This window comes from Phacochoerus africanus, chromosome 2 (genome assembly GCF_016906955.1).
Source record: "Phacochoerus africanus isolate WHEZ1 chromosome 2, ROS_Pafr_v1, whole genome shotgun sequence".
In the NCBI taxonomy this organism is placed as follows: Eukaryota; Metazoa; Chordata; class Mammalia; order Artiodactyla; family Suidae; genus Phacochoerus; species Phacochoerus africanus.
Genome location: NC_062545.1, coordinates 94,350,001 through 94,374,770, shown reverse-complemented (window position 1 = coordinate 94,374,770; position 24,770 = coordinate 94,350,001). Strand labels below are relative to the sequence as shown.

At 33.7% G+C, this 24,770-nt stretch overlaps 2 protein-coding genes across 2 annotated transcripts; one reads left to right on the top strand and one right to left on the bottom strand.

Annotated features, from left to right (window-relative positions):
- Positions 1-8,378: 8,378 nt before the first annotated feature.
- LOC125121115 (olfactory receptor 8H1-like) lies at positions 8,379-9,326 on the top strand. Its single transcript, XM_047769409.1, has one exon. It carries the CDS (start codon positions 8,379-8,381, stop codon positions 9,324-9,326), a length of 948 nt encoding a protein of 315 aa, XP_047625365.1.
- A 6,259-nt stretch (positions 9,327-15,585) lies between these two features.
- Positions 15,586-16,633, bottom strand: LOC125121114 (olfactory receptor 5T2-like). The gene is given in 3 exon segments (XM_047769408.1): positions 15,586-15,635; positions 15,638-16,175; positions 16,177-16,633. Coding segments are annotated over 3 exon segments (951 nt in total). The 5' UTR covers positions 16,540-16,633.
- Between the last annotated feature and the right edge of the window lie 8,137 nt (positions 16,634-24,770).

Here is a 24,770-nt window from a genome sequence, read left to right as displayed (position 1 = left end):
CCCTTCACACTTTGGATTTAGAATGTTATATATTAACATTAGAGAGAATTTGGAAAATAGTGAAAAAATTAAGGTAATAGAAGTGCCCTAACAATTATTAACAGCTTTGTATGTGGCCAAGATAGATAGTTATATGTATATGGGTACATAATGTATACCTGAGCCTTATTTCTGTCCTTTCTTATGTATTTCTTTGCAACTTTCTGTGTACAGTTAACATGTTTACCCTTCAATTATTCCTTTGTCATTGAAACCTAAGGTGAATGTCTTCTTGTCACATGGGCAAAATCAAGCTTCTAATTTTGTAATGCTTTAGACCTGAAATGTTTGTAAATTCGTCACATTAAAAATTTGCATGCAGTGCTCTATCTTTGGTGACTACCTTATCTTTCTGTTATGTGTCAACAAGCTTCCTTAAATTGCTTCTTTGTTGAACTTCTATAATTCAAAAATAATTCAAATTAAATTTGAATTCAAAAATTCAGAAATATTTCCTTTCTCTTGATTTCTAAAGGTTTGTCATGCTCATTACAGAAATTCTTGAGTTAAATACTATATGCATTTATTTTAAATTTTTTAACAGAGACAACTTGTAAAGCTGTGAATTTATATTTTATTCAGATTTTGTGGTAAATTGTAAACCTTAGTCACTTAGAGTGCTATATTTACCTTTATTTAATTTTTTTCTATATAGCCTTGATTTGCAGTTTTAGCTTTCTCTGTTATTTGAAGGGATATTTAAGAACATAGTTTCCCTTTTTCCTACTATTTAATTTTTTCCTGTTTAAACTCTTGAAATTAGATTGTTTTTATTCAAGCAATAATGATTACATCATTTTTATTTTTTGACATTTTATTGCTTTCTTTATAAAGCTACGTTTGATTATTTTTCTCTAAATATTTTTAAATGTTTAGGAGTTACCATAGTGGTGCAGCAGAAATTAATCTGATTAGGATCCATTAGGTTGCAGGTTGGTTCCCTGGCCTCTCTCAGTGGGTTAAGGATCTGGCTGTTGCCTTGAGCTGTGTTTTAAGTTGTGGATGTGTTTTGGATCCTGCGTTGCTGTGACTGTGGCAGAGGCCAGCAGCTGTAACTCCGATTTGACTCCTAGGCTGGGAACCTCAATATGCAGCAGGTGCCACCCTACAAAGAAAAAAAAAATTAACTGTTTAAAATAAAGTGCAGTAGTTCCCTTCCTGGCACAGTGGAAATGAATCTATCTAAGAACCATGAGATTGGGGGTTCGATTCCTGGCCTCGTTCAGTGGGTTAAAGATCCAGCGCTGCCCTGAGCTGTCTGTCATGTAGGTCACAGATGCGGCTCAGATCTGGTGTTGCTGTGGCTGTGGTGTAGGCCCATGGCTACAGCTCCCACTTTACCCCTAGCCTGGGAACCTCCATATACCCCAGTGCAGCCCCAAAAAGACAAAAAAATAAAATAAAATAAAATAAAATAGTACAAAAGTGAAATTCTTTTAGAGTTAAATTTTTAAACATTTTTCTCTAATTCAAGACTGTCAATTAATATATTCAAATCTTTTAAAAGTGCATGATTTTTTTCTTCTTAGTGAATTTAAAAATTCCCTTATCATATATGAACACCATTTAAAATGTTTGACTTATTTTTGCTTTGATATCCATGTTGTTAAACTATACATTTACAGCTATTGCTATTTGTTTTTGTTTGCAGTTGTTTAATAATATGTTTTTGTGCCTCCTCTCTCATTTTGTCATGTTATATATTGGTAGGCTCTTTTCATTTTTCTTGACTTTTTTATAAACTGTGTTTCACCTTGCTTTCAGTTATTTCTATTTCTATAATTAGGAAAACACAGGGCTTGAAAATAATCTTAGCAATGCCTCTAAACCTAACTCCATTCTTACCTCATTTTTTTCTGCCTAAATATGTTAAATACCTTTCCAAACACTCAGTCACATAAGCCAAATACATTAAAGTAACCTGATGTTCATCCTCTTTTTATTTATCTAAATATTTTTTGGATTAGGGGAATCCATGAATTTGTCCTTCTATGCCAAATACCTAAAAATAAGTTTCCTCCTTTTTATTAATCATCATTGCTGCTTTCTCTATTCCCATCCCCACATTCTCCAATCCTAAAAAAATAAGTAGATTTCTGATTCTGCCTTTGCAGCCTGCCTAGTTTCCCTTTACTACACCTCAACTTTTATCCTAAAACAAAGGCTGTGGTCATAATTCTTTTCTTAGTGCCACCAATTTCATCTTCTTTTAATAAGAAGCACAAATTCCTTGGACTACTTATGCTTACCTTTAGATTTTACCTCTACTTAAATTGCCACTTCATTCCTCCATCCCATGCTTTTGATTTCCTATGTAGTAAATGATTTATTTTCTTCAGTTTACCAGCATGTAAATGCCTTTCTCCCTGCTCTTGTGAATACCTTCCATGAGGTTTGAATTGTTTCTCTCTGATGCAGTGATCATCTCAAAATCCAAGAGCAAAATTTCTATCCCCTAAAGATTTTCTTCATAACTTCCTTGAAAAAAATGGATGTTTTCCTTCATTGTTGTATCGTTGCTCACTGCATTGTACAAACAGATTATACATATTCATATTCACATATAACTCCTCTTCTGGACTGTATGTTCCTGTAAGGAAAAGACCTTATCACAGTCAAGTTCATCATTCCAAGATTACTGGGAAAGTGATTATCACACAATAGGTGATACATAATAGGTGCTCAATACTTCCTTGTTTAATAAATTGATGGTTAGTTATATCAAAAGATTGTTTTCTTACATGAATCTACTGGCATTTTTTATATGAGAGAGTAAATACCTGTTTTCAAATAATTCAAACATCTGGAGTTTTTCTAATTAGTCCAGATAAAAACAAACAAAGAACAGAGCCACATATTGGAGTCGGATTTTCAGTAGTATTTATTTATTAATATACATATATTTTGCCTTTTTAGGGCAGGACTCGTGGGATATGGAGGTTCCCAGGCTGGGGGTCAAATCAGAGCTGTAGTTACTGGCTTACATCACAGCCACAGCAACAAGGGATCCAAGCTGAATCTGTGACATATACCACAGGTCCTGGCAATGCTGAATGCTTAATCCACTGAGCAAGGCCAGGGATTGAACCTGCGGCCTTCATGGATGCTAGTTGGGTTTGTTAACCACTGAGCCATTACTGGAACTCCTTCACCAATATTTAAACTTATGGTCTTAAAAACAATAAACAAAGATATGAAGAAGTGTCCTTCATGCATAGTAATGAAGTAAACCTCTAACAAGGTAATCTTTGATTAGTTGAGCTCTATTAAATATGGAGCTTGGTCAGATGTAAATGGTCAGTGCAGGCACAGTTATATCAAAATTGATGTGCAAGGACAGAGCTCATGGAAATTAAAATTTGTTAGACTGTTTTAGAACGCCTCACACAAATAACATAGCAAAATGTACAGTTTAAGCCCCCAAATATGACACCTAGTTATTTATCTAAAGGAAACAAACTGGATGTATGGATATAATGGATTACTATAAATCCATTTGTATTTACAATATTGGGCATATATTGACTGAATAAGTATTAATATCATGCAAGTTATTTTATGTGTATTGTTAAATTCACCTTTGCAAACCCTTGACGTACGTATTACTAGCATCATTTTGCAAAGACATTGCAAATCAAATAATTAAGAAATCTTGGTTCAAATTCTAACCTTTTTTTTTTAAGCCTGTCTTGACCATATCCTTCTTTTTTTCCCTTTGGTTGTACCTGCAGTATAAGGAAGTTCCTGGGCCAGGGATCAAACCCACACCACAGCAGTGACCCAAGTCACTGCAGTGACAACTTCAGATCCTTAAACGAGCTGCACCACAAGAAAATTCCAAGCATGTTATTTCTGATGTCTTTTTCATGCTCCTAACCTTGAACCCTTCTTCTAAGCTGTTTTATCTTTTATTTTTTTATAGGATTTTAACCTTCTAACGTGTTCTAGTACTATTTTTTTTTCTGCTTTTCCCCATTTAGAGTTTACACTCTATAATACTACAATTACTAAGGCCAGATTTGAAAATCAACATTTGACTCTTTCTCAGGATCTATATGTTGTTTACACTAGTTGGTCATAATTAATCCATAAATTTCTATAAGTTTGCAACATTTAACTTAAAGAGGTCACATTTTCTGACTGCAGTGCAATACATTTTAAATTGCTCTTTAAAGTATGATATATATAGGGGTTCCCATCATGGTTCAGTGAAAATGAATCTGACTAGGAAGCATGAGGTTGCAGGTTTCATCCCTGGCCTCATTCAGTGGATTAAGGATCTAGCATTGCCGTGAGCTGTGGTGTGAGTCACAGACACAGCTCCGATCTGGCATTGCTGTGGCTCTGGCATAGGCTGGCGGCTACAGCTCTGATTAGACCCCTATCCTGGGAACCTCCACATGCCATGGGTGCAGCCATAGAAAAGACATAAAGACAACAAAAAAGAGAATAATATATACATAAAATATCAAGATAATATATGTATCTATAAGCTTAAAATTTAAAAAGTTTAAAGAAAAATTGAATTATTCTTAGACAATACAATTTAAATGCTCTTTAAAGTATAATATATACATAAACTATTAATATATATCTTTAAGCTTAAAAATTAAAAAGTTTTTTAAAAATCTTGAGTTGGTCAATAATAAATTTAAAAATTTAGCTTTAGATTATCTATTTAATAGGCCACAATAATAAAAATATCACTACATATAAGTTAAAATTGAGGTAAAACATAAATGAAGAAGGCAAGTACTAAATCCCGGTATTATTATACAGGTAAAAAAAATACATAAAATAAGCAGGTACTACTTGGTGCTCAGAGAAAAAACAATGAATTCAATTTTAAGTGGAGCGGCATTTGCTATGCCAAAATATACCTCTTCTTCATAAAGATTATCTTGATCTGGTTACATTTAATAAGCAGTAGACATACAAAAGCTCTGAAAACTGAGTACAAGTTACCATTTTCTAAATGACATTTACATTTAAAAGGGAATCTCCACTTGTAAAAATGTCTCTCCCTCTGTACCAGGAAGAGGAAGATGACTGAATGTGTAGAACTTCTTATCAGTGAAAAAGTCATGGACCTGAATCTTTATTACCAAATATGCACTTTTCACTATTCTTTTCCTGGCTCCCCTATCCACCCCACCTTCCCCACAAAAATTGCTTTTACCTTTACCTGGAGATAGTATTTAAAAGGGTGGAGTGAACAATTTTGGGGAAATTACTCAGTTTTCCTGTATACCTCCCATGTAAACAAGGGTATATATCTTACTGAATTTCTGTTTGTTTTTCTCTTGTTATTCTCTTTTATTACAGGGATGGCTTTCAGCCAATAAACCTAAAAAGGTCAAGAGAAAACTATTTGTTGCTCCCTACAAACCTGGTAAAGTAGGGGCAAATGATAAAACCTAGATAACAGTTAATGCATAAGAAAACAAAGAATAATAATCATTTAATAGCATTCATTCCCCAACAAAAAAAAGAATCATTCTTTCATGAGATGAAAAAGAAATTGGTAACACAGTGGGTTAAAGATCTGGTGGTGTTACTTCTGTGCCTAGGCTGTAGCTGTGGCACAGGTTTCAACTTTGGCCGTGGAAGTTGCATGCCTTTTTTGTGGCCAAAAAAAAAAAAAAAAAAAAGCTAAAAAAAATGAAGAAAATAGAAAATAACTGCAATAATCCAGAGAGAAGGATAAAATTATATATATATATATATATATATACACACACACACACACACATATATATGTGTGTGTGTGTGTCTGTATAATGCATATGTGTATATATGTTTAGAATGTATGGTAAGATACTCTATGAGGATTCAATCTAAAGATGTTTAAAATCTCTGCTCAGTCTTTGGCTTCTGCCAATGTTATTGAATCAAAGTTCCTGTGCTCAATGCACAGCAAGGCCAAACAAACCAGAAGGTTGGTGTTTGGATCTGAGAAAGGTTTATTGCAGGGGCAAGTAAGGAGAATGAGGTGACTCATGCTCAAAAGACCAAACTCCCTAGTGGTTTTGGGGGAAAAATTTTATAGGAAAAAAAGGGATCTCCTTTATCCACTTCAACAGATTGCTCAAATTTGGGAGTATGAGCAGAATTTCCTGTAAGGCTCACTTTTAAATTTACATGAACATTTATTTTATTATCATAAATTAATGAAAAATTCACAATAATATTTTAATCTGATTCACAAGATATCCCTCTTAAAAGTCTCCCTTTGCCTCCTATCTTAGATGAATATTCTCAATAAAATCCTTACTGTCAGAGGAACACTTCTAGAGGGAAGTTAGCTATGGGTATCAGTCAATGCATGATACATGAATTTATGAGTTTTATAAGAGGCTAGGATAACATTGTTTATAAAATACTATGAGATTATAGCTATGAGATGAAGATGGATCATGAAAAAACAATATGCTAATAATTATGTAAATCTAGAGGCATACATGTAAATATTTTATAAACAAAAATAATTTAGAGAAGTGTATCAACTGCTTCAACAGTTTTGAATTATCTTCATATTCTTTGCATTTTGTCATATTCTGATTTTGTTTCTAATGAACACATATACTCCTATATATTATCGCACATTTAAACATAAAAGTTTTGGAGTTTCCATAGCCATGCAGTTGAAATGAATCTGACTACTATCCATGAGGATGTGTTTTCGATCACTGGCTTCCTTCAGCGGGTTAAGGATCTGGCATTGCCATGACCTACTGTGTAGGTCGTAGAGGTGGCTTGGATCTGGCATTTTTGTGTCTGTGGTGTGGGCCAGCAGCTACAGCTTCAAACTCTTAATCAGGGAACTTCCATGTGTCTCTGGTGTTGCCCTGAAAAGCAAAAAAAAAAAAAAAAATCTTTTTATTCACTGAAGATTTCAGTCATAGGGTAATTAAGTATTTCCCTAGAAAGAGTGTCTCTACCAGCCCAGGTATCAACTTAGACATAAAAAAGGAGAAAGACAAGTAGTCTCTCAAAACCTAGCAGTGGTACACTGAGTTCTTGAACTTTTGTCCTTGGAAATATTCCAAGTAAACTTCGTTGGAAACTGGTCCACAGGGAGGACCAAATGTTGCATCATCATCAATCCCGATTATATGAGCTCCCAGGAATTAACTGAATGAGTGGCAAGACATACGCTTCTCGGCATACATACATAATTGATCCCTGGTATTTATTTAAGACATAGCTTCTTGGCAAATTTTACCATTGATCAAAACACAATTTCTAGGTTGATATTTTTTCCCCTCATGAAAAAAAGTAAATGTACTAAATCTTAAAAGGAACTTGCAGAAAAGAAAAATATTACAGAGATTTTCTGCTTAAACAGTCTTCATGTCTAATCTGTGACCAGAATTTCAGGTTAACTTATGGCTGAAAAGACAGTATAGGAAGACAGTGTTTTAGACCAATTTTGACTCCTGGTAAGTATTATTTTCTAAATTAGAAAGTTTTCCTTAGAATCAAATAAAAGGGGGACATCATCAAAAGAATATATGTACAGATACTATTTGGACATTACCCTAGGTAATGCCAGAGATTTGTGGAAGTAGAAATACAAAGTTGAGGTAAACAGGATATGAAAGGCAATATACATATGTTAGAAATATATTTTGAAAGAACTTTGATTTTGAATGGTCAAATTAGGAAATCATATCTTGGAAGCTAATATTAACATGTGGTCTATCTTTTTAATGTACCCTATAATGACCAATTAGGTTTCAAATTTATTTATCATACATATTAAGTAATATTGGAAATGAAAGAGAGCACATGGTATATTAAAACTATTATTCTGTCATCATTTATTACATATCTAGCATTTTATTTCCTCAGGATTGCTGAATTTAATTATAAATAGAAACATAGTTATCATAAGCATGCTCTTTGGAGTCGACCTATCTTGGAAAAATAACAGAGGCAACATATAATAGTTCTGACTCTGTATAAGTTATCTAAATTCTCTAAGACCTTTTTCTCATCTGAAATATGTGGTTAATAGCATTACCTATGGTATGATAAATAGTCCGTGGAAACTTAAGGCTTTAATAAAGGGAAGCATTCAGAACAGTGTCATACATATTTTATATATCTGATATATTAGCTTATATCTATATGCCCAATTTATAACTATTTCTATATTTGGCAATCACATTAAGATTTTACTCTGTGAATTCTGTAAATCATTCTTATTATCACTTTCTAGACACACTAAACTAATAAATATCTGTCTTGACTTTCATATAAATACAAACAGTTTTGAAGTCATCCCTGCGAAGCATCAACTTTGATTTCTCAACAGTTTAGGGCAGGCGAACACTATGGGTACAAGGAATGACACACATGTGTCTGACTTCATCCTTATGGGATTGACAGATTCAGAAGCAATACAGAGGATCCTGTTTATGCTTTTTGTCCTGATCTACCTGATGACTGTGCTGGGCAATGCAGGGATGATATTGATAATCCACCTGGATCTCCAGCTTCACACTCCCATGTACTTTTTCCTCAGCCACCTGTCATTCCTTGACCTCAGTTACTCAACTGTCATCACACCTCAAACCTTAGGGAACTTACTGACATCCACCAAGTACATTTCCTACATGAACTGCTTCACTCAGATGTATTTCTTTGTCTTCTTGGCTGGTGCTGAATGTTGTCTTCTCTCCTCCATGGCCTTTGATCGCCGTGTAGCTATCTGCAATCCTCTGCATTACCCAGTTGTAATGTCCACAAGAAGCTGCTGTTCCCTAGTTTTTGGATCTTATTTCACTGGCTTCTTGGACTCCTTTGTCAATGTGTTTTGCATGAGCAGATTGGATTTCTGTGATTCCAATGTAATCCATCACTTTTTCTGTGACTTATCCCCAATCTTAGCCTTGTCCTGCACTGACACCCAAATAACAGAAATAGTCATATTCATTTTAGCTGGATCCACACTAGTGGTGTCTCTTACCACGATAGTAGTGTCCTATGTGTCTATCCTGTCTACTATCCTGAAAATTACTCCCACGTCAGGACAGCAAAAAGCCTTCTCTACCTGTGCCTCCCACCTCCTGGGTGTCACCATCTTTTATGGCACTATGATATTTACTTATTTAAAGCCAAGTAAGTCCTACTCCTTGGGAAGGGATCAAGTGGCTTCTGTTTTTTATGCTATTGTCATCCCCATGCTGAATCCACTCATTTACAGTCTTAGAAACAAAGAAGTAAAAAATGCTTTCATTAGAGTCATGCAGAAAACAGTGGGCTCCAGGCAATTGAAATGACAGTGATGCTCAATTTCTGATTTTATCTTTTTTTTTCTTTGTCTTCCTATGGTGTATTTCCTTGGTCTCTTTCCAGAAACAGTTATCATTTATGTGTTTGTTTTCTGTTGAACCTTCACTTCTGCACCAAATGTGATCTTTTCATTTCTGGGAATATTCCTTTAGAAATCCATGTAAGAGGTATAGCTCAGTGGCTGAGCTTTTGGCTGCAGAAATCCATAATATATTTGGAAACTATGAAATATATTAATGCTATAGTCTAAATTTACATGTTTTTAATGGCAACTGATTGGCAAAATGAAAAATTACAGTTATCATTTTTTAAACTATATTGTGCAAATTCCCATGTATCCTCCAAATACAGAGAAATTTATTATGGAAAAAAGCTTCCTTTGAGGAGTAATGATTACATTTCTAAGAATTATTTCATTTATTTTATGGAGACACACTATAGCTGGGTGATTAGGAACACTTGATTTGGAACCAAACAGTCCAGACTTTACCCTTTTCACTGTAGAACCCTTGAAAACTCCCTGAAACTTTTAGCCTCAGGATTCCTCAACTGTGGAAGATAAATAATGATTCCAGGTCCATTATACTTATTGTAAAGATTACATCGGATAATGACTGTAAGGCATTTAAGGCATTACTAAGAAGTGCTGGTCCTTATCATTAGAACACTGGCATTCCTGCATTATTTTTAATGTTCCATGACTTTTTCTTAAAGAATATTCCCTTGTGTTTTGTAAAGTACTTTTGTTTGATTTAAGGGATAAACACACACACATCTGAGGAACAACTCAGCATTTCCTAGTTTTGGAGTTAGAGTGCTATATATTAGCATTGGAGAAAATTTGGAAATTTTTGAAAAATTTAAGTTAATAGAAATGCCATAACATTTATCATTAGCTTTGTATGTTGTCTAGATTTATAGTTACATGTATATGCATACACATTATATAAATTAGCGATCTTTCTGTTATTTCCTATGTACTTTTTTGTAGCTTTCTACATAAACTTACACATTTAACCTTTTTTAATTCCTTTTTAATTGATACCTAAGGTAAATATGCTCTTGTTATATGGTAAAAACTCAAGACTCATTTTGCAATGCTTTGGACTTGAAATGTTTGTAAATTCATCATGTTAAAAATCTGCATGCAGTGTTCTCTCTTTGGTGGCTACTGTAACTTTCTGTGATTTGTGAACAAGTCTTCAGTAAACTGCTGCTTTGTTGAAATTATGCATATTTTTAAGAAATCATTGCCTTTCTCCTGCATTCTATGGGTTTTTATAATCATTAAAATAAATATTTGAATTAAATGCTTGACTCACTAGTCCTAATTTTTTTTAACAGAGGCAAGTTATAAAGCTACAAATTTATAATGAATTCAGATTTTGCAGCAACTCATACATTTTAGTCAGATTGAGTGCTAAAATTTCCTGTATTATAATTTTTTTCCCCAGGCCTGAGGCATGTGAAAGCTCCTGGGCCAGGGATCAAGCTGGTCCCATAGCAGCCACTTGAACAGCTATGAAGAGGCTGCATCCTAAACCCATGGCACCACAAGGGAACTCCCCAAATATTTTCTTCTATATTATATGAAATTCCAGTTTTAATTTTCTCTGTTATTTATTTATTTATTTATCTATTTTGGTATTTTTTTAAGGCCGCATCCACGGGGTAGAATCAGAGATGTAGCTGCAACCTACCCCACAGCCACAGCAATGCAGGATCCTTAACCCACTGAGGGAGGCCAGGGATCAAAGCTGTGTGCTCAGGGATACTAGTTGTGTTCATTAACCACTGAGACATGACGGGAACTCATTCTCTGCTATTTAAATGCTGTATAAAAACAAATGTTTCCTATTCCCCACTATTTGATACTTTTTGTTTAAGCTTTTGTAACTAGTTTTGTTTAACCAATAATAATTATAAATTTTTGTTTTTTTTGAAATTTGTATTTTTTTCTTTGTAAAATTACATGTGATTACTTTCCTTAAAACTTCTTAAATATTTAAAATAAAGTGCAGAATTATGAATTCTCTTTTAGGAGTTAAATGTTTAAAAATCTTTCTCTAATTCAAAACTGTCAATTAACTTATTCAAATCTTTTAAATACAAATTATTTTTCCTCTAAATAGTTTATTTAAAAATTCCCATATTATACATGAATGACATTTAAAATTATTATTATGACTTATTTTTTCTCAATATTCATGTTATTTATACTATATTTATAACCTATTGCTATTGGGTTTGTCTTAGAATAATTTAATAATATGCTTTTTTATCTCCTCTCATTTTTTATCTTCTCTCATCTTGCATAAGCATTATGTCATTTTATACATTTATAGGCTCTTTTCAGTTTTCACTTTTTAATTTTTTTTTTACTTTTTTAAGGGAGAATTCCTTTTTAGGGCCACACCGGTAACATATGGAGGTTCCCAGGCTAGAGGTCCAATAGGAGCTACAGCTCCTGGCCACAGCAACACAGGACCTGAGCCACGTCTGCAACCTATGCCACAGATCATGGCAACTCCAGATCCTTAGCCCACTGAGCGAGACCAGGGATGGAACTGCAACCTCATGTTTCCTAGTTGGATTTGTTTCCGCTGCGCCATAATGGGAATTCCTCTTTTCATTTTTCTGCTGTATTTTATGAACTATGTTTTTACCTTGCTTTCAGTTATTTCTGCTTCTATGATTAGAAATGTTTCCTGTGTGTTTGTATGGGCAAATATTGTCAACAGATTCTATGATTTTGTGGAAAACTTAAGTTGATAAAATTGTAATTATAATTAATTTAAACTAAAATCTAATTAAATTGATTACCCTACCCTCTTTACAATACACTTTAGAAACCATGTATATAATGTCATTTACACGTGTAATATGATCAATTGGCAATATGAAAGATTTAAAATATTTCTATTTGCCGTGAACATTCCTTGTTATTTTATTTTATGGAGCATGTACTCTGAATAAATTCAAAATAGAATATGCTTTTTATTGTGCCATGCCAAAATGCTATTTAGTAAAACTATGATAGAAAATAAGACAAAACTGGAGCATGCTAAAAACAGAAGTGGTTAAGCTTACCACCAAATAAGTCTTAGATATAATGGCAGTATCATGGTTTGCTACTCACTTACCACATGCCAGACAATATTCAAAAAGCTTTGGATATTTAATCAACAAATTTTATCTTCACAAGATAACCTGCATGTAGGCACCAGCAATATTTACAGGCAAAGACTTAAAAATGATCCTGAAATTTTCTTTTTATCTCAAACATCTCAATTCCAATCTATCAGCATAATATGTAGATTCAAAACACAGGATGAAGTTGGAATCTATTTGTCAACATTTTTTCCTGCTACCACCTCGACCTAAGGAACCATTATTTCAGTCTTAGAATTATCGTTGCAGCTTCCTGGCTTGTCTCTGATTGGCCTTATCCCTATAGAATCCAAATGGTAACTGAAGAGCCAGAGCAGTAGTGTTACACAGTGACTTGGATTATCATGTGCTTCACAAATAGCACAAGACTTCTCATCACACTAAGAGCGAAAATGAAAACTTTTACAAGAGCTCAGTGGTCCAAAGTGATCTTGTCCCCACGGCTTATTTCAGTGAACTCACTCGTTATTCTCTCAATCATACTGACTTTGTTTTGAGCTCATGCCGTCTTTACTCTTCTGGACACATTAGTCTGTATATTGCCTGGAATTTTGCTACTCTCATTTCTTCATTTTGAATCTTCCTTTTCATAGACAACTGATTTTTTTTTCCCTTACTCTATTCTTGGTAAAGACATCTTTACCAATGTATTTAAAATTGTACCTCTTTCCTTTCCCCTTTCATGCTTCATTTTTTCCCATAACAGTTATCTCCATCTCCGTCTTTTTGACATATTTTTCTAATGCATTTTGTTTCTTCTCTGCCACCCCCCAAACTATCATATAAGATTAATAAGTGCAGGATTTTTGCTTACTTTGTTCAACATTGTAGCTGCAGCATCTAGATCCATGCCTCAAAAAGTGTTTCTGAATGCTGAAATTTTACAGGTGTTGAAATTGGTGCACAGACAGATTAAACAACTGGTTCACCAACACGCCACTGGTCAAAAAAAGCAGCACATATTTGATAGTCTAATTCTAGTGTTCATATTCTTCATAATTACCTTATGATAGGACATTTTCTACAAGGTTGTACCACAGTTATCAGAATTGGAAAAAAAAGAGTTTTTTTTGTTATATTAAATAAAGAATTATATAAAATACCAGCAGCTTTTGAAAAGTGTATGTTGCTCACAGACATGCTCTAGAAATAGTGATACCAGACAGTGTGATCTTGATAATTTTAGCTGAATCTTCTCAAACATACAGGCACAGTCTTATTCAAAGAAGGAATAATTCTGCAAAAGAAATAACAGTTTCTCTGATGACAGTATTGTTCTTCAGAGAGAACTGTCATAGCCAAGGTACAGGTAATCATGGTGTAACAGTGGGATTCAGAAGCAAGTGACTCAGCGAAGAAGAAAGTATCCTTGGTTCTAAACTGGAAGACGTCAGTTGACTAAGGTGTGTGAATTGCTTTTCTTCACAAAGTAGTACAAGAAACTGTTTCTTTTATGGTTTTGGGCTGTTATTTCCCAAATGTCATCTTCTTCTGCATTGTTGAGAAGGTTGGTTCTTTTTTAAAATGTTTGGTAGAATTCTGTCAGACCATCTGGGCCTTGGTCTACTCTTCAGTGTCTACTTAAGATAATTGAAAGCAGAAGTTCACTTAAACACTGGCATGAAAATATTCATAAGCATGATGAATGATAGCCAAAGAGTAGATATAACACAAGTGGCCATAAAATGACAAATGAATAAACAAAATGTTGTGTGTCCATGCAATGGAGTATAGTGTGGCAGTGAAGAAGAAATTATGTACTTATGCATGCTTTGGTGAGTGAACTTTTAAACCTTTATTATAAGGAAATAAGTTAGTCACAAATCACATGATACTACATTTTATGATTCATATGAAATGCCCAGAACAGGCAAATTTATAGAGACAGAAAGTTGATAGTGGTTTCTAACTTTGGGGATGAGAGAATGGGGAATTATTGCTAGCTTCTGCAAAGTATCTTTTAGGAATGGTGAATATACATAATCTTTTACATACATTATGCATCATGAATTATATATCTTGAGTATATAATACATTACAGGTGATATTTATGGTATATAAATTATTTCTTAAGAAAGTTCCTATATTAAAAATACCTCTAAATATTATTTACATTAGATAAGGGAAAAAAGGTCATGTGGACAATTTTTTAAAGTGAATAAATACCATAAAAATACAGTAAAGAAAATAGGAGAAATACATAAAAGAAAACATATCCCTGTGCCACAGAATGTGACTGTATATAGAGATAAGATTGTTGTGAAAGTAATGATGTTAAAGTGAGAGCTTCAGGGTGGTCTTAATCTAATAGGACTGGTATATTTATAACTAAATGATATTATGACACAGATACACAGAGAGACAAGAATGAGTGAAGACATATAGGAGAGACTGCCATTTCCAAACCAAGGACAACCTCCGGAGAAGAAATCAACCCTGGGTATACTGTGATCTCAGACTTCTAGGTGCTAGTAGAGTGAGAAAAAATTGCCACTAGTTTGTGGTACTTTGTTGCGGCAGCACTGACACTTGATTACAATCACTATCAGCATATATGTATGTATATGTACATATGCGTGCTTATATATGCATATGTATCTGAGAGGGATTTAGTAAGAAGCAAATGGATGACATGTATTTTTTGCATGAGTGGAAATTGCATAGGTGGAGGTATGATTTTGATCTTTATTTAAAAATTTCTAAAAAGAATAGAAATATACGAACAATGTTTTATATTAAAGTTTAATTTTTTTTTCGGTCTTTCTGCCTTTCCTAGTGTCGCTCCCACGGCATGTGGAAGTTCCGAGGCTAGGGGTCTAATTGGTACTGTAGCCACCAGCCTACACCAGAGCCACAGCAATGCGGGTTCTGAGCCGAGTCTGCAACCTACACCACAGCTCATAGAAATGCCAGATCCTTAACCCACTGAGCAAAGCCAGGGATTGAACCCTCAACCTCATGGTTCCTAGTCGGATTCGTTAACCAACTAGCTATGATGGGAACTCCAAAGTTTAATATTTTTATCATAACTTCCTTGTATAGCAACAATGAGCAACACTCTTTGTTTCTTTCAATTTAACGGTTAGTGTGAAAATACACTTTATTGACACACCCATTTTCCCCACTCTCTTCATTGCCTCTTTGACATCTTTGTTCCTTAAACTGTAGATAATGGGATTCAGCATGGGAATCACAATGCTGTAAAATATTGACACCATCATGTCATGGTCCAAGGCATAGCTGGAACTTGGTCTCACATACGTGAAGAGGATGGTTCCATGGTAAACTGACACTCCAGTTAGGTGAGAACCACACGTAGAGAAGATTTTTCTTCTCCCCTCAGCAGAATGCATCCTCATAATTGCCAGTAGAATGAAGGCATAGGAGATCAGGACAATCAGGATAGTGACAAGCTCAATAGAGCCCATGCAGTAGAAAAGGAGAAGCTGGCTTGTATAAGTGTCAGAGCAAGAAATAGCCAGGAGAGGAGGGATGTCACAAAAGACATGTCTAATTTCATTGGTTACACAGAAAGATAGGCTAAATATGGCCACTGTGTGCACAGAAGCATTCAAAAGGCCACCAACATAGGATGCAATGACGAGTGTCACATAGACTCTGGGTGACATAGTCACTGAATACAGGAGGGGGTTGTAGATGGCTACAATGGCGATCATATGCCATTGCAGCCAAGAGAAAGCATTCGGTGGTCCCAAAAGTAACAAAGAGAAACATCTGGGTTGCACACCCAACGGATGATATGACTTTATTTTTGGATGTAAATTCTACTAACATGTTAGGGGTAATTGCTGAAGAAATACTGGCATCCACACATGATAACACACCCAGAAAATAGTACATCGGGTAGTGCAGCTTAGAATCCCTAGTGACCAACATAGCTAGTCCTAAATTTCCCACCAGAGTAAACATGTGTATTGCTAGAAACAGGCAGAATAAGAAGAGCTGTAGTTCAAGTTTCTCTGTGAAGCCCTTTAGAACAAATGTAGTAACTTTAGTGACATTCTTCATGTTGATATCTCATAGAACAGACTTGAAGGATATTCATAAACTTATAATTCATATTGTTATGACAAAAATGAGCAATACTGTGATTTAGGAAAAGTGAAATATGGTCTCATATGTATTTGTTGGAAATGTATAACTTCTCAGCAGCAGTTCCAGAGCAGTGACAAGATGGTGGGTCAAAAGTTGGTGCCGTTCACTATGGAATCAAATGGAAGATTTGACTTTTCACTCAACTGGTTCATGTCATTTCTAAAAACCAAGTCAAAAGATTAATTTACTACTGAATTCTATTAGCTATTTTCCTATTAGGTCACATTAAACACAAGGTGAACAGCTAAAAAGATTCCTCATGCAATTATCATATTATCTCAAAAATAGAATACATATTAAATTTTAAAATGTGCTAAAAATTGAATACTTAAAATAACTTTAAATCTAGAATGTACTAAATAAGGTTTTATTTAATAGATTAATTATTTACCAAAAGGTGGTATTTTGAGCTAATCTCTCTAAAATTTTCCAATTCCATTCGATTATTCTGTAAAAAATGAATCGTTTTTTTAGATAAGCCATGATTGAATATAAAATTATATGATAATTCCTGTTTAATTGAATGTGTTTTTTAAATTCTTAGCATTATATTGTCCTTTTTAAATAAATATTTGGTCTTTCGTATTGTTTTGGAAACCTAAATTCTTGACAATCTCTATATTTATTTACACTCTCAAAACTCTATGTTGCAAATGGGAGAATTATTTCAAAAATAAGACATATGCTCTTGTGCTAGTAGTAATATGTTTGGTTGTATATTGATTTTTTTATTCAATGAAATAACAACTGGGTAATTATTGTCTAGAAGTAACAACCTCACAAAGATCATTAATTAAAAACATAACAAAAAACAATATTTGCATAAGACATAATACTTAATAGCTAAGAGTAAAAAAATTACAAGAAATGAAATTTAGAATATATAGAAAAATAAAATTTTCTTATATTCCCCTGGTTAATCAACTAGGAGTGAAAGTGTTACCTGGACATGAATCCAAATTTCTATCATTTATCCATATTATTACATTAGTTGGAGGATGGATTTTATTCAAGTTACTTACCTTATTTTATATATATACCTATATACAATTTGAGTCAGTCTTGGGGGCACCTAATCTGTTGTAAATAATATTCTGTACATTATTTAAATTCATGACGAAAGTTAAGCTCTAATTTCAGTATGTTAACATGAACCCCACCAATGAGTGAAAAAAACCACTTGGATTAGAAATAGTGATGGAAGGCCAAGAAAGTCTGTACCAACAATCTCCTGGAAAAAACAAAATCAGGATGACATAGAAGAATTGTCAATATCAGGAAAAAACATTTTCATAGAATTATTGGAAAGGCATAGAAAATAAATACTTGGGAGTTCCCATAGTGGCTCAGCAGTAATTAACCCCACTAGTACCCGTCAGGACATAGGTTCAATCCCTGGCCTCCCTCAGTGTCTCAAGGATCCTGCATTGCAGTGAGCTGTGGCTGTGGCTTAGCCCTGCAGCTAAAGCTCTGATTTGACACCTAGCCTGGGAATGTGCATATGCCATGCATGTGTCCCTAAAAAACAAAGCAAAGCAAAAATAAAAAAGAGAAAGAAATAAAAAGAAAAAGATAAGAAACTCTCATGTGAGACATCAAAGAAGGAAGATTTACCTTGAAGCATATGTATCTAAGTATTATAAATAAAAATTACAACAAAACAAATTAGAGCATTCAAACCACTAATTCTAATTAACTGAATATTTTTGAACTGCTCCAGTACAATACAATGTTTTAAATGCACCAGTTCATTTAAGAAAGATCTTAGCACATTGATTAGAAAACCCCTAAATACATTTTTTTTTTAATTTTAAAAACATCATGAGGAAAGAGGACATGACTATTATCCAAAGGAAGTTTCAGAAAAGAGTTCATGTCGATAAGGTAAAGAACAGAAATATAAGAAATAAAAAACAAACTTGGATGAACATAATGAAAGCCATCAATGTTTTGATGCATTTAGGAGCCACAGGCAAAGTTCAACTGTGATTATAATTCTTGCCATCAGTTCAATGATATACCTGGGATGAGGAAAATTACATAGGATTTGGAATTTGAAAGCATTTGCTTCTCACCTGCTCCATAATTAAGCCATATATGATATTAGGCTTTCCCTCCAAGCTTACTCCTTTTTCAAATAGCAATAAATTTAAATGACAAAACAGATACAATAGTGCACAGCCAGATAGATTAATTAAATCCATAAAAGAATGAGCATTGACAGCAATTTCCTTTAAATATGTAAACTTTTGTTATAAACCTAAGATACCTGTACAATTGAACTTTTGTCATCACATGTATTTATTTTCTAGTAATAGCAAATATTGGGTGACCATGAACATGTTATCACTAAATCATTAAAAGACATAGCTGAACAGAGCCTTAAACTAGATATTTTGTTCTTTCATGTATTATATTTATTTTGTCATTGTTAATGTGGACTTAATCTATCAGATTAACTCCAATTAATTATATTTTGAACACAATTTTTCTGAATCAGAGAATAAAAGGATTTTGTGAATTCTATCATCTGTCAATAACAAAACAAAACAGGCACACAAATAACCACAATCCCATTTGCCATTTGCAGTGGCCTTAATTTCACTTTTGGTAAATAGGATAATAAAAATTGACAATGTTAAACAATTTAGTTAAATTTAAAATTGTCATTTCTGTTAGGCGAATATGATTAAGTCAATATTAATATGTGTTAATACCAAAATAACAGCTATTTGGAGTATACCTAAGTCAATGTTAGAGTATGTCAAAAGGGCTCAGAGTTGTAAAGAGAAAACAGCTATTATGCCTAAAGAATTTAATAATATATGAACAATATTTACAATTAATGTGAAGTCACTCTCAAACATAGAACTTTAATAAGTAAAAACACTGCACATATCTTGGGCTCTGCATTGAAACAATCTACAAAGAAGGTATGAAATAATAACAGCCATTTATTGAGCTGTAAGAGTGGACTTTTGCATGTGTAAGTTTATTTCACCTTTATAGCAGTGCTCACAGCTAATAATTGCCAGAGCCAAATCCATTCCCAGAGCTTTTCACCATTTTCCCTGTCTCTTATTATATCATGGCTTCATTCTAGGACTTTCCCCTCACCCTCCCACACCCATTGAAATAAAACAAAACATGATCTTTGATCTATTTGGCTATTTTTCAAGCCATTAAGACCAGAGAAATATTATTAAATAAGTAGTAATGTAAAGTGGCTTCTGTTTTATGTAGGTAGTAAAATAAGCATAGAATAAATATTGATTATTTTCCACATGTCAAAATATAAGCCTCAAGAGAGTTGAATGGGTCCAATGTTTTCTTGGCCTCTGTTGATAAATTTCCTGATTATTTTGCTTTGAACAGGTCTATCTTCTTCCTGAAGGAAAATATAAACTTACAGTCTATTGAGAGCATTATCATTAGCTCTATAAACATAACTTCAATATTGTCTATTTTGTTTTTATTTCAGGAAGTATCACTTTCAATTTTTAGGCAGATACTGCATAAGTCAGATGGTGATGAATGCATTCAATTGATCAGTGCAATAGTTAACAACCATTGGGCTAATTACTAGGGATTTTATAACATACTTGACTCTGATAGTTTAGGTCCTACCTCCTAAAATATTCAGAAAATGACCTGAACATATTTCCTAAAATATTTGGAAAATTACCTCTTACCTGTGGAACAACAAATGCAGGCTTAAGTACATTGTGAATATGGTTCATTTAGATTGCTTATATCCATTTACTTAACTGTTGTTAAAACCCACAGGGAATGCCCCAAAGGGAATACTCCCCAATTATCTTCCTGCTCAAAATAGTGACATGGTAATTTAACAATAAAAATAAATAAATTATTTTGGAATAATGTACTACAGGTTGAGGTGTATAAAATGAATAAAGTTTGAGATAAGAAATCTCAAGCTGAGACATATTCTTATACCATACCTCTGTAACTGGTAAGCAGTAATTTTTTTGATAACCAGTATCCTCACTCTGGCAATATATGTTCTTTCATATCACAACAAGTCTATATGGTAAGCTACAAAAATGTAAAACCACAGGAGTTCCTGTCGTGGTTCAGCAGGTTAAAAACCCAGCATAATTTCAGCGAGGATGTGGGTTTGATCCCTGGCCTTGTTCATTGGGTTAAGGGTACAGCGTTGCTGTGGCTGTGGTGGAGCCAGCAGCTGCAGCTCAGATTTAATCCCTAGTCTGGAACTTCCATACGCCTCAAGTGTGTCTCTAAAAAAAAAAAAATACAGTGTATCTCTTGTAGAATCTAACAGATAAGTTTACAGTCAATCATATTCATTACACATTTGCTCTGTTCAAATTACAATGTGCTGTGGTTTCAATGAATAAAGCAAACATTTTGAGCTCATCAGAATATTACTATTTAAGGTAATAAGAAAAGTAAAAAAAAAAATCATGGAAATGTGGAGGAGACATCAAAAGTTTAAAGCCCTACAGTACTTTATAAGCCATGTAATTTGTGAATCCTGAATATTCACTTATAGTTCACTTAAAGTAAATAAAAAAGATCTACTATACACACATACAATAAGTACACATACACATACAATAAGTACACACACACATCTAGAAGAAAGAGAGGGGAATTTAACATTTATGGACAATGGAGATCCAGTAGAATTCATATCTTTCTTCAATATTCCACATGCTCTCAACTCTTACCCAGGCTCAGAGTGTTACAAAGGGACTGTGGAAGACTAATACAGTTTTAAGGGTCATCGAGGATTTCATAAATAAGCAGCACATATTCCATCTGAAAAGGACAGGGTTTTACCTAGAGAAAGACAGTGCTGAGAAGAGTGCCAATTGAATGGGGTGAAGACAGTAGGAAGGAAAGTTTCAACAGGGAGGGGCTTCTGGAAGATTCAGGACTCAGAAAGTACTGTTAAAGCAACATACATGCTGCTTGGTTCATTTGACTTGGAAACAAAACAAAAACAAAAACAAAAACAAACAAACAAAAAAGCAACATACAATGTCTAAAACCCAAGGTCCGTGTTTGGAAAGCAAAATCTGTTCAGCCATGAGAAACACTAGGTAGATGGTACTTTTGAAATAAACTTAGCTCTGAGAATTAAAGTAGCTATGCAATAATATTCTAAGGCCATCAAAACACAAACAAAAAATGCAAGAGTGAATTCTTAAGCATGAACCTAGAAAAGCTACCTTGATGTTATCTCCAACTTCCTGTGTCCCTCCTCTGATAGTCAAAATGCCCATTCTATTCAGACACTGAGAGAACAAAGGGATTGCTATTGAACTTCATACAAGGATATTTGATTTGCAAAACGTGGGGAAAAATTTACATCCCAATGTTACTAAAATCAGAACATAAAATAAGGCTGTAAAACAATATAGAAGCAATATGTGGATTTAAAATAATATAAAGCGATTTTTAAAATGACTAAGCACTGGAGAGTTCCCTTCATGGCTCAGCAAAAACGAATCTAACTAGTATCCATGAGGACACAGTTTTGTCCCCTGGCCTTGCTCAGTGGGTTAAGGATCTGGTGTTGCCGTGAGCTGTGGTGTAGGTTGCAGATGTGGCTTGGATCTGACATTGCTGTAGTTGTGACGTAGGCCAGCAGCTACAGTTCTAATTTAACCCCTAGCCTGGCAACCTCCATATGCTGCAGGCATGGCCCTAAAAAAAGAAAAAAAAAAAAAGACTAAACTTCAAGGAAATCGAAATGAGATAGACACCAGGAGGATGGCAGAAGATGATTCAGAGTATTCAGTATAGTCATTCAAAAAACAGAAGGTAAAAATTTAGAAATCAAGTATAATGTGTTAAAATGCAACAGTGCCTAGTCACTATAGAATGCATATTTAATGAAAGAGAAGACAGAGATATACAAAAAATACTGATTCCAAGTGAAGAAAAAATTAAATTGATATAAACTGCCATAACTAAATGTACTAAATTACAATTTTCAAAACAATTAAAACATGGCTCATAAAGGGTAATATTAACACATAGCAATAATTTATAGCCATCTCATTAATGGGCCTTTCATAAAAATCATAGGCTTAAATAAAGAGCATTGAAATAAGAGGCTTTCATAGAGTTTATTAGAAAAGTAACAACAAAATTATTTCAATTATTTTTTAATTTTATTAAAGAGAATATGGAGAAAAAAGTCCACCCGTGCATAGAATAAGTGTCAGTTTGAAGAATTTTTTCAAAGTGAACATTACTGTACAAATGAGACCAAGTTTAAGTAGAACTTTGGAACACATTATAATTCTCTCCTTTTGTCTTTGAGTTCCAATCTCCCCTGCAAAGATAACCCTATTCTGTAGCAAAGATTAACCTTAACAATTCTTTTTTTTAAAGCCAAAGCTACTGAGTTTTAATATTAATACAGCTTTCATATTAATATTAACTGCTACCAGTTATATGGATTTTAACAGACACATACAATTGTGTAACCATATTCATGAAATAGAATATTTCTATCATCCTTAAAAAAGTTCCGTCTTAACCAATTTATAGTCAGTTATCTCCCTCCCCTCACCTCAGAATTTTCAGGTGTATTCTGCATTACTGCAATTTCATCTTGTCCACAATGTGATAAAGGTAGAATCACATTTATACATCCTTTTAATTTGACTTCTTTCACTTAAAAAGATCCATCCTTGTACTCAGGTAATACGAGCCCTTGTTCCTATTAGTTGCTGAAATTTATATTCCATCCTAAAGAGGTACCACAGTTGCCTTATCCATGCAACAATTAATGGACATTTGGAATAAAGTATTTCTAGTTTTAGAATGTGGTGACTAGAACTGCTCTAAGCATTGGCATACAGATCTCTTTGTAGAAATGTTTTCTTTGCTCTTGGGTAAATAACACAGTGAGATTACTGGGTGGGCTGCACAACTTTGCTTTCCTACCTGCAGTGGATGAGAGCTTCAGTTGCTCTGCATCATTGTGAGTACTTTCTATTATCATTTAATGCTATATTTTAAAAATTCTAGCTGTTCTATTAGATGCTATGGAATCACATTGCAGTTTTAAATTCTGTTTCCCTGATCACAAATGGTGTTGAAAGTTATTTTTTATCAGCTTATTTGCTATCTGTATATCTTCTCTGGGGAAGAGTCTGTTCAATTTTATGCTCAATTTTATTGCTTATCTTTCATTTTCATATTGTTGAGTTTTTAAAGTACTGTGCTCTGGATTCAAACAGTTTTTCAAATAGCGGTTTAGCAAACATTTTGCATAAATCTGTGGTTTCCTCATTTTCTCAAAAGTGTCTTACAATGCAAATTTTAAATGTGATGAAATATAATTTATCATTTCCCCCTCGGTTTCATGAACTTCATGTTTTATACAAAAGTTTCTGACTAACCCACAGCTGCAAAACTGTTGTCCTATTTTTTTCTCTAGAAATATTATTATATTAAGGTCTAAGTTTCCTGCAAGGATTTTCCTGAACAACTTTGTCAAAGATCAATTGACTATATTAGGTGAATCTATCACTGACTCTTTTCTGTTCCATTGACCTGGATATTTATCTTTTCACTAACACCACACTCGCTTGATTGTTTTAATTTTGTGGCAATTCTTGAAATCAGATCATGTGCATATTACTTTATTCTTCTTTTTCAAAATTGCTCAGACCCCCTTAGATTCTTTGTCTTTTTTATAAATCATAAATCACCATGAAAATTTTTGCAGAAATGCTTGCATTGCATATATAGATCATTTGGGATTACATTTAATGGATATATCCCTTTTCACAAATGAGCTGTGTATCAATATTATCTTTATTTCTTCCTTCTTTCTTTTCTTTCTCTTTCTTTCTTTCTTTCTTCTTTCTTTCTTTCTTTCTTTCTTCCTTCCTTCCTTCCTTCCTTCCTTCCTTCCTTCCTTCCTTCCTTCCTTCCTTCCTTCCTTTCTTTCTTTCTTTCTTTCTTTCTTTCTTTCTTTCTTTCTTTCTTTCTTTCTTTCTTCTTTCTTTCTTTCTTTCTTTCTTTCTTTCTTTCTTTCAAAATGAGATTCCATGGCCAACATTCCCTGTCTTCTAATTTAGAATCACTGGGTGTGAAGCTGAAGTATCTATGTATTCTTCACAAGTTTTTAAAGAATC